Raw genomic sequence first — 11,942 nt, forward strand, 5'->3', positions numbered from 1 at the left:
GTAGAATCATTTCAGTTAAAAATAACCAGATCTTTGTGAAACACAATGAATATGTTTATAACTGTAAAGCAACTGTAAGTAAAGTAATTCTAATAGCCACTGACATTACTTGGGGCTGAAATCTAACAGAGGTAAAAGATCAACTCAATTTAAAAAATATATTTTCGCATGCTTCTACCTTGCACAGTATCGGTGGTGGTGGTAATGATGGTGTGGTGATTAATAATAATAATAATAATTAGGGCTCGGAAGTTGAAGACCTAAAAATTACCTAAAAAGGACCTATAAAAAGACCTAAAAAAATCTAAAATAGGACCTAATAACTGGAAAAAAGGACGTAAAAATACGACCAAATGTAATTAGAATTACATAAAAAGATTTACATATTTAATGAATATAATGCTCAAGAAATACAAGCTTCTGGTAGGTCAATGGTATGTCCTTCTTCCACAAACTAAAGTATAAACTAAAATAAGAAAACTCCCCACCCTCACCCTCCCCCCTTGCTGAGGACATTGTTACGCCTCCTTATCTGACCTGTAATTGTTGCAGATCTAATTGTACAGTCCAGTCGTTGAAGAATGTCTTATGATTGTAATTTTCTTTACTAAAGAGAAGATGTTTAAGAGGTGGTGGTCATTCGAGTTAATGGCCAGTAAATTTACTGTCGAAAAATGAATTGCAAAAAAAGACGTTAAGCCCTATGAAAAGCTTTAAAAAAAAGACCAATAGACAAGAAAACGCCGAAAACGTAAAAAAAAAAAGAAAAGAAATAAAATCCACCATTTTTTGGCCTACAATGACCCAAAATTAACATATATTATGTTAAGCCTCGTCTTCAGGCACTCGTAAAAAAAGAGGATTTTTCCTCAACTTCCGGGCCCTAATAATAATAATAATAATAATAATAATAATAATAATAATAATAATAATAATAATAATTTAAACACAATACATTGCAATTAAAACAGGGTGTCTACTGGAATACCAGAAAGTAAATTCATGACTTTTTCATGACTTTTCATGACCTTTTTGTTCAAATTTTCATGACCACGGCGATAAAAATTTACCATTAGTAATAATAAACCCCTACCATAAGTGGTGCATGGGAACTATGCAAGTTGCTAGTGAATCTTAAAAAAAAAAAAAAAAAAAAAAAAAAAAAAAACTAAAATTCTGCCGCCTTGTGCTCGAGCACACAATAGCACTTACCTAAATACGGGCCTGCTCTTACCAGTGAATCACTCTATACTGTATTTGAAGTTTTAATTCTGAGTATAATTATCCATCTAGCAGAAATTTGTCTGAAATTAAGCACTCAGAGAACTGCCCAAAGACAAAACAAATTATAAAAGAAATTCGTTTTAAAAAATAGATCATCAAATTTAAAATCTGCAAACTCAAACGAATAATATTATTTGCATAAGTCTAAAGGCCCAAAAATACACAATTTACATTTCTTAGAAGTAAAGAAATAGCAGATCAGAAAGTTGGACAGTAAAAAGTTGTTACTATATTACAGAGACTAGAAGATGAAATGGGGAGCAGCTAGGAGGACAGTAAAGTACAAGTTAGCCAGCACTAACTGGTGGGGGAAATTCTCACAATTACTGACCTGATACAACTTTTTCAGTACATGCAGTATGTGGTATAAAAGTATGAAGTATAAAAATATACTCTGAGATTTCAGATTTTCATGACCAGTTGGGTAAATAAAGGACTTTTTCATGGCTTTCATGACCACTAAGCAAAATATATGCCTTTTTCATGACTTTCATGACTTTCATGACCAGTAGACACCCTGTAAAAACACCAGAGACAGAAAATAAGTGATATAAGCTCCCAGTGAGCCATCGCTAATGGTTACGACTATGAATGAAATTAGTCTTGACTGTTAATTATGATAAAGTGATTTACCTGAAAAGCGAGTTTCGCTGCACTTGCTGCAGGTGGATACGTGTCGTACTGAGAAACGAACCAAGGCCCAGAAAGAACTTTGAGATATGGAGCCAAATTTCGTTTGACTTGTAGGACTACTTGATTATGTGCTTGGTGTGCTGCCTCCCGAACTCGATGATCTACGTCGATGGCCAACTGACAATACAAACGAGGCCAGAAAGGGAGAACAGCCTTCACAGTCTCCACATCAGACTGTTTGCACAGGTCACCGTACTCTTGCAGCGCCTAAACAAGTAAGAAGAAAAATATTATCCATCATTAACATACGACGGAAACGTTAAAGAAAACAGCCATAAGCTGGAAGTTAGTGTTCTTGGTTTACAGTCAGGAGGCCCAGAAGTCGAATCCTGTAGCCCGGCATTCTGAGTCTGACTGAAGTTTTGCTAAGAGTTTTCCCCAGTTCTACCAGGTGAATGCCAGGATCTAACTAAATACAGGATCTGGCTCACTTATTTTCCCATTGTTGTAATAGTAATTGGTTTTGATCGTGTACAATTTCAATGTAGTTAATTTCTAGACTGTATCAGAAGTTCGTAAAATATATATAAATGACCAAATAAATTACGTAGTGCTTTTAAACAGACAATTGTGTTTGACAAAGAAAAAGCGCTAGATACTTTGTGGGATACAACTGTCTTAGAACCAATATTATACTACGACTCCGTAACTTGATTTCTGCGTGCAAAGTAATCTGGAAACTACTATTCATGATTTAAAGCCTTTGCTTAATAGCAGTTATATTTCCTGTCCACAATTATTTCTCCGCCTACTGCTCAGAGAATAATTCGAAACACAATTCAAGTGCAGTTGACAGGAAACAAGGATATATCAAAATATTTTAAAAAACGAATACTATATTTAGAGCCGTATTTGCGTGCAGATACTTTGGACATGCGTCCAGATTAATTACAAAACAAAAAAGCAAACATTAATCATTTATATTCTGATTGGATTGTAGTTTTGTGTTCGGTTCAGCACCAAGGCTCTATGAGACGTGAACCTACAACTTAACGTGGGATCCGAACTACACGGCCTTCTGTTGAAATCAAATCAAGGTCTCCCGTATGAAATAGCCGTATGCTAATCATATGACAACGAGGGAGCTCATTTATATTCTGAACTCCATATAGCCACGAGAGAGCTCATTTATATTCTGAGCTCTATATAGCCACGAAAGAGCTCATTTATATTCTGAGCTCCATATAGCTCATCTGTGACATGTATGCAGTAAATCTAACTGACGGGTACTTGAAGACACCTAAGCTCTGACATCTACTAACTAAAATTACTGCAAGCAAAGCTAGTAGGTACTCATCTAGTTCTCTACAATGTTATGAATTATTTTTTTAAAAAAGCAGCCTGTCAGGGCACAGTCAACGAAAGAAGCGTTTTAGTGGTTATAGGACAGATCATGGGAATTAAACTATGAGCACTAACATATCGGTTGTAAACATCAATTACAAAAGAACTTTTCTTTTAACGTTGTGGAAAACCTACACTAGAAGCTTTAAGATGATTACGAATAATAATAAGTTACTGTATATTAATTGTTACCTGTGTAATCCTTCCCCTAAATCCCTTTTTCTCTTTCCTATGTCTTTACAATTTTGATGATAAAGTCGAAGATGGATGATTTATTGAATGAATCTGTTAACAGTATCGTTAAGAGTAAGTTATTTTGGAAAACTCTTTAAGAGACTTAACTAACAACAATGTAACAGTCCTATTGCAAACTAAAGATTTCTAGTTCGTGGCCTATCGCAGGAGTAAGGGGTGAAAATTGAGAAGTAAACAAAACAGAAAAAAATGACAGAATTTGAGCGGTTTTAAGTTAACTTCCGAAAGAGAAAAAGAACAAAATTTAGCTTTATATTCACGACGACTTTACCTTTCTAACTCACCTTGACTTTGGTTGTAAAATCCTTCTTGGTCATCTTTTTCAGGACTAGCTGGAAGTTAGGAGGTACAGTGGCGTCTGGTTCTTCACTTGCCCCCAGGGAGAATCCAGGCAACACAGGAACATAGCCTCCATCCTTGACAGCAGAAAAACCTACAAAAGGGGCCGTACTCCCCAAAAGTTCTGCGCTGCGACCACTACTTGAAGGCTACAAAGAAATAAATTAACAATTTGGCTAAGAAGTATTTCAACAGTACTGATAATAAATGTATTTATATATATTACAGTTTGCTTTATTTATAGTCACGTTAAATTTATTGACAAATCGAAAGATTTTCCTTTTAAAGCAATTTTACATTGTACAGTGAGAGAACTGTATTAAAAAAATCAAATTATTTACTTTTTTTTTTTAAACCAAAACAATCTAAATATTTTATCAAGTCCAAAATTACGCTTACGTCCATATGGGAAAACAAGTTGTGCTTGCTAGAATTGGATCGATTTAAATTTATCATCTAACCAAGAAAGTCTGTGCACATTTTGAAGGTAAATATGAAACACGCTTAGCTGGGAGACAAGGTAGATTTATTCACTGAAACTAAATCTGTAATCTCCTGTCAACGAGTTCGGATAGAATGAAACTTCTTTCGAGATAAAGAAGCCACACACTTCATTCTCCTGATCATTTATCTTTCGGAATGATCTGTTCTTTATATGGTTATCCAAGTACACGAGAAGGAAAGTCAATTGATAAAATGTCTAGATAGGGTATAGTGTATTCACTCAGTAGGAGTGCAGTTCGGCAAATTTGTTTGAAGTCCCCCCCCCCCCATGCTGAATTTTACAACAGAATCCCTTCCTCTCTCCAAGCCTCTTTTGATCGCATTTGCGGGGTTGCAACGTCTTAACACCCACTGTGTCTGTTCTTTCTTCCCAATACTATGGCTAATATGAAACAGATGTCAGGCATTGTAAGAACAAGGATGTTAGTCTTGGAAACAAGGAATCGAACACTAACTTAAAAGACATCATTTTGAATCGTAAGAACTAAGAGTCCATGTAGAGTTGAGAAGCAACTGTTGTCAATTGTTTTAAATGGAGGGTTCTGGTTGGCCGTTTAGTCTATCGGAGGTGTTTTCCGCAAGATCCCTCAGATAATGACTCATTTATGGCACGAGCCACCACACGTAGATGGCGGCGTTCTTTATATACGAACTGCACTCCGTTTGAATAAACGAACTATTACAGTTTCCAGCCAAGATTTTAAGATCTGATGCAAGATCATTCACGCTGTAAGAGGCCGAGCACTAATATAAGAACATTTTTTTAGTGAGCAATCCCGGCTACTTCTGTCGAGTTATTCTCACAAACCGCTATAGTTGAGAACAGAATACATTCACAATTACCCATGACCAATCTATACTAGACAATTCCAACCGTTGATTCGATTCCACGTTATGTCAGTTTGCGGCGGACAACATCGTGTTGAATGATTTTTCGGGGTTCTCCCGTTTCCTTCCACATTCTCTTTCCACTAATTATATCGTCACTTTCATCAACCACGTTTCCTTTAGCCTACAGCAGTGGTTCTCAAACTTTCCGATAACGTGGACCCCCTGTGCATTCGGAAAGTGATCCGCGGACCCCTTGTTCATTCGGAAAGTGATCCGCGGACCTCCCTGCAATGCTATCTGAAATTATAAAGGAAATTCACTTGATAAACAATGTTCTCAAATGTGGGGTCACTAATATGAGGAATGAAATTCTTTGTTTTTCCATAATTGCACTGAAATCCGGAATGTTTTGTCACCATTAATCTTAGGTTCGATTCCACATTAAGACGATTTCGCTTTCAGGCTTTAATACTGCAAAGAGCAGAAATGGTCTGTTCACATTAGTAAGTGATAGGGAAAGACATCAAAGGCTGCAATGCCTTTTTAGACAACTCTTCATACTCACAGTGCAGAAATTTAGTAAAGAAAACATTTTACAAACGTAAGTATAATTTCTAGTTGCTTTCCTTTTAGTAAATGAAAAGAATATTTCTTGCATAACAGCTGTGAGTTCCATTTTATCATAAAACATTTCAATTTTTAGACGCTGCGGAACCCCAGGGTTCGTCCGCGTACTCCACTTTGAGAACCACTGGTCTACAGGATATAACGTCGGACGTAAAATTACAAATTCCCTTTTTTTTATAGATAATTCCAGCTTCTGTCCAGCGAACACACAACAGTAACTTCCTTGCCTGCAGTAGGGACTTTGATGCTGGTTCCCTAGTGTTAACAATTAACATGGCCTGTAACTATGTACTACAAAACCCACTTCCCAACCAGGGTTTGCCCAAGTGGGCCCAGCCCGAAAAAACCCACCGGGTTTTTTCGGGTTGGACCCACCTGAAAAAACCCATCTTAAAATCCACCTGGGTTTTTGACTTTTTTGTTATTGTATTATTGGTACAACTAAGGTGATCACATTGAAAGTTATTTTTATCAGATTTTAAACTTTCTTTGGGCGAATTATATCATGTTAAGATAGACAACAATATTAAACATAAAACCTTTATAAAGCTCTAAATGCACTGAATGAATAAATAAATAAATAAATAAATAACCTCAACTTAGCTTGCGATAATTGTAGAACAAATTAATGTGCGGATTATGCTTATAGCCTATTTGAAGTAAAGTAAGCGATTGTATATTTTAGAAAATACTTTCCGTGGATAGTGTGTTTCCTGACTCGGCGCCGCCGAGGGACGTTATCCCTCATACGTTGACGGGTTTAAGGTCATAGGTGCCGGTACTAATAGTAAATATGTAAATACATTAGTAAAACTATTAGTATTATTTCTTACCTTTGGTGGTAACAAAAGTATTCAGTAAAATTTGGTTTTCCAACAACAGTCATTTGTTGCTAGTCTTCAAATAAGCATTCTGTAGAGTCAACACCAGCAATAGCGTAAAAATTCTTTTCAAAATTAAGAAGTTTAATGCTCGGAGCTCTGAAGACTACGTAATGCTTACTATTTCAAGTGCTGCATTCAAACTTCAGTATTAATGGAAGTTTCGATGTACATTAAAGCAAGCTGCATTTTCAGGGGAAACCCGTCGTGAAAGAAGTGTTCGGGAAATTCCCGCAATTGAACCAACAAAGCATCGAAAGTGAATACTTCAGCTTCAACAATAAATTTATTTATTTTACGCTGGAGGATATTTCATTTCATTTTAGACATTTTGAAACATTTACTTTATAAAATATGAATTATAGGCCTATCTTTGTTAATTGTTTTAAATTAATTTTCGGAAAAGAACGGTCTTGCAACAAGTGCTCGGGTAATTCCCGTAATTGAATGCACAAAGCATCGAAAGACCATTTATTTTACGTTGAAAAATATTTAAGACATTTTGATGAATTATGTCTTTGTTTTAAATTAATATTTCTATTTGGTATTCATATTTGGCGAACGTCACTGAGGCTCCTAGGATGACTCGATCTACATTTGTTAGTTTGTCTGCCTTTACCACACAGTGTTCAACTTTCGGTCTTTTAAATTTTCAGGATACAGACCAGAGACACTCTAAATTTTCTGTTTAGATTTTGGCAGCATACCAACGTAAAATTACAAAATGGCGCGCTTTTTTAAAAAAGTAGCTGATATCCACTGGCGAAAATCCCTGGGGGATGATGGGGACATATCCCCTACAATCTTGGAATGTCCCCCTCAATAATCCGATTGGATATGTGTCTTTTAGGAAGAAATGTGATGATTTGTGTCCAACTGTCACAAAGGAAAGTGAGATGAAATTGATACCTCCCAGAATAAGCCTCAAATTTGACCGCTTCCCAATGTTGAAGACAACTCTGCTCCCCCTACCCATGTTGTCCCGGAGTCCCACACAGGGGACATAAAATATGACGATATTATTATTGCTTTACAACTTTAAAATCAGACTGGCAACATTGAGAATTGTTTACAGGGAATGATCATATTTGGATCATCCCTTGTGAACAGTTTTCAATGTTGCCGGTCGGATTTTAAAGTTATAAAGCAATAATAATGTCATATTTTATGTCCCCTGTAGAGGACGCCGGGACCGACATGGGTAATCCTCCTTAGCATTGTAGCATTGTTTTTCGCCTCCATAAATATTTTGTACATCGCATATATATATATATATATATATACCGTCTTACCCGTACCCCCAATGATGAAGACAAATTTGCGCCGCTGCTGATATCCACGCTACAAAGCGCAATTTTAAGTCTTTCAAGTTGAAATTTTCAAAGTAGAAGCACGAGAGACTAAATTAGCTTATATATTTTGGCGACATAAAATTTCAAAATGGCGTCCATTTTTCAAAATAGCGGTTATCCATGCTACAAGGTGCAATTTTCGGACTTTTTAAGTTGATATTTTGAGGGTAGAAGCACAAGACATTCTAAATTTGATGTATAGATTTTTTCGGCAATCCAATATAAAATTTCAAAATGGCGGGATTTTTTTCAAAACAGCAGTGAATAGAAAGTTGTTGCAAGTTGTGACAATAATACTCATGAAATGTAAATCATATTTTAACATTTTTACCCCAAAGAGATTGAAATATTTCGATAAAACCCAATTAAACCCGAAAAAACCCACATGGGCCCAGGTGGGTTGGGTTTTTTCAAAAATACCCGGGTTTTTTCAAACCCTGTTCGCAACGCAGTTAAAACTATTTAGAAAAGAGTCTTGTTGTGACGAAATAGTAGCAAGAACGTGTGCAGACACGACTGCATAGCTTCCATCTTTGCCAATTCAGTCTAAATGCAACCAGATGCAGTCTAGTTTTATTGGTTACCTCAATCTCCTTTCAAGATTCTGGCAGCTCTGGCGTGCATCCGTTTCAATCAATGCTTTTCGTGTATCTTTGTTGATGGTTAAAAGAACTCCTGTTATGATGTTAACTTTCTGAATCACTTGTGGGTTTTTTTACTCTCATTGCATTCTCCTCAAATGCTCTACATAGGTTTCACGCTACTATAGCTGCCTTTGCACCCAACTTGTACTCATAAAGCTGGCATGCCCAAATATATTCTTGGTACAAAATTACAGCTGTTCAAGAACTGAAGGATCCAGTTTAAACATAAACTGTAACTGCTTTTTAATGTGAACCATGCGTTATCCTGATATTCTCAAATTAACGTGGTTAACTGATGAAGCCTTGTTTCATATTTGTGGGTATACTAATTCGCAGAATACACGGTTATGGGCAGCATATAATTCACAGTCTAATGGAAATTCCATTGCATTCACTCATAGCTGGGGTATGGTGTGCTGTTTCAACATAATGTATAGTGGGACCCACCTTCAATGAAACAATAAACACAGTACTGGGAAATTTTCATTGAATTTGTTGAAAGGTTTACACAGGGTTATCAACAGAATGAAGCAACATGCCATACATCACATGACAGCATTTTTTTTTTCTCTTTCTTTCTTTTAAGAATAGGGTGATTTTAAAAGGATTGTGGCCTCTCAAGTCTCCGAACTTGCCTACATCTGATTTCTATGAAGCTTTCTAAAGCGACGTATGTACGGATACCACATTACGTCCTGGAAATGTTGAAGCAGAACATTACAACTGAAACTGCAAACATTAGCCAGGAAACATTACGTCTGACAGTCCTTAACATGGAACGGCGTATTCGACTTTGTCTACAGGAAGAAAGCGGACATTTTTAGCATCTTCTCTAAGGCAAGATATTACGTGTGTTCTTTGTGCCATTAATAATAATGTAATGTAATAATTCTTACGTTTATGGGTGTTACCAATAACAATCAATTTCTATTCTCACTAACAATTTATATTGCGTAATTGCGCTTCAAAAATTAAAAACCTCATTCCAATTGTAAAGTACACTGGCGAATATTTGCTGTTTATCTTGAGGCGTGGCCAACATTATCCGGAATGAATATACACCAGTAAACATAGTCCCATAAATCTCATTATTTCGTTGATTGTCAGCCACAAACCGCATGAAAATCGGACTTAGTAGAAATCTAGACCCAAATGAAATCCATGATTAAAAAATACACTATGTAGTACCCCTCCTAAATATATGTTGACATCTTATGCCCGCTGGGCTATTATCAATCTGCACATAAATATACGTACATAACAGGTACCAATACAATATTAAGCTCCCAAATACAACTCGGTAATTTCTGATGGTCAACTCACTCTGTGGTAGAACTTCTAATATGGAATCAATAGCTAGGTCGATTTCAAGAGGACAAATAGAGCATAAAATAAAACATTTAAAATGTTTATAGCCTGAATACCAATATGTAGTAAATTACGTGTGCTCACACAACAATTCACAAATATACCTTTGCATTGTTTTTCGTCCTTTGTGCTTGCTTATGTTTACCACCCATTTCTTAGACGATATAATAGATGTCTTCCATAAAATCTCAGTAAATTAATACTTAATTCTACTTCCCTTCTCGCGTGTCAGTTCTCTCCTGTTGCACAGGTCTTTTGTAAATTCGCTAATTTCGTTCCGTTCCTTCTTAACACTTGTGCAAATTAACTTTTGACGACTGATCAAAGTATACAAAGCAACCATGGGCCATATTTCGTACTCCTTAGCTTAACGAAACATTATGTTCCGTTTCAATTTGCGATATCGACAGTGCAGGTTTACTTATTAATTGCGTTGCGTTACGATCCACTAATATAGCGAAGACCTTTACGGAATGGGTTCCATGATCTTAAAAGTAGCTCTAAGTAGCAGTATTACAACCCACCGCCCCCCCCCCAAAGTCCGTCCTAGATCCGCCCCTGTGGGAGACCGTGGTAAGATTCTTGACTATTATAGTCTCTCAAGCACTGTCTTCTGGTACACTTTGGCTGATGTTTTGACCTCCTTTTCATAGAAATGGAGCTCCGTTGTGCCCTCGTAGCTCACACCCCACCGCAGCATGACTGAAGCATAATGTTGACCCCTCTGGATTCTTGGAGCCTTTTCACCAGATTCTCTAGAGAATGTGGCATATATTCTATCATTTTGAGTATTGAAAGTCATCAGTGAAAAGGATTCGACGGTGCCCTTTTGCTGCGTAACGCTTAAGTAAGCGCTTTGCTTTTAAAAGCCTACAGACGCTTCAATTCATTTGTCAGATGTCCTTTACGTTGTTTATAAACATGGAGTACCAGATCACTGCTTAAGGTGCAAGACATAGACATTTTCGATATCGTTAGTTCACGAGCCATAACTGACTATTTCCTAACTGGATTTCGTTGGACATGTGCTGCCACTGCTTTCACAAACTCCAGTATTCGTACTGTGCGTGGTCTTCCTTGCCGCGGACGATCTGTCACAGTTAAGTTTCAGCAAAGCGCTAGATAGTGCGGTAAAGGAGTTTTGTACTAATTTGCTGCTTCTGGAGAGTTTTGAAAATCTCCCGTTGTGATTTATCTACTTTGTGCACAGGGGCGTCGTTTCAGACTTCGCTTGAGAGAGGCAAGAGCACCGCCGACATAAGCCTCACGTTTTGTACTAGTATATTAGTAGACAATAGATTAAAGTAAATGTATTCCTCAAACTCTTGGGGGGGGAGAAATTGCCCCTCCTAAATGACGCCCCTGTTTGTGCAACGTATCACGGTCACACAATTTTCATTTTCGTCCCACTCCATCTGGAACACTTCCAACTGACAACAATACACTTCTTCAGCTCATGCAGTAATGATTTACGCTTCACTATACCGCTCTTGTGCACGTGGAAGTACTGTCAAACTCAAAAAGTTGGAACAATATGTATGGTAAGACATTCCAAAATATTCAAAATGATTGAGGATTTGCACTATTCTTTGTTTGCCTTAATTTAAAAGAGCAGCATGTGGAATAAATAAATATCCACTTCTTTCATATATGCAATATTAACTGAGTAAATAAACTTTGAAAAGTAATTTAAGCTACACCCACTGAAAACGACCTTGCTCCATGTTATAACGTAAGTGGTACCCAAGGCAACTGTTTATTTTCCATCCTTGGTTTTATAGAAAATCTCAAGAGAGATATATAGTGGAGGATCTGCCCAT

General features: G+C 36.8%; 1 protein-coding gene across 1 annotated transcript in view; it reads right to left on the reverse strand.

The window, feature by feature from the left end:
• Ltn1 (E3 ubiquitin-protein ligase listerin) overlaps positions 1–10,410 on the reverse strand; it is a 124,662-nt gene extending 114,252 nt beyond the window's left edge. Inside the window, exons 1-3 of the mRNA XM_081732734.1 lie at positions 10,227–10,410; positions 3,861–4,064; positions 1,918–2,184 (exon numbers count right to left, since the gene is read on the reverse strand). Of these exons, the coding sequence (XP_081588860.1) occupies positions 1,918–2,184; positions 3,861–4,064; positions 10,227–10,274 (519 nt within the window). The 5' untranslated portion in view covers positions 10,275–10,410. The remainder of the gene's footprint in view (positions 1–1,917; positions 2,185–3,860; positions 4,065–10,226) is intronic.
• Positions 10,411–11,942: the final 1,532 nt, after the last annotated feature.

The sequence above is a fragment of the Thermobia domestica genome, chromosome 1 (genome assembly GCF_964235325.1).
Source record: "Thermobia domestica chromosome 1, izTheDome1.hap1.1, whole genome shotgun sequence".
In the NCBI taxonomy this organism is placed as follows: Eukaryota; Metazoa; Arthropoda; class Insecta; order Zygentoma; family Lepismatidae; genus Thermobia; species Thermobia domestica.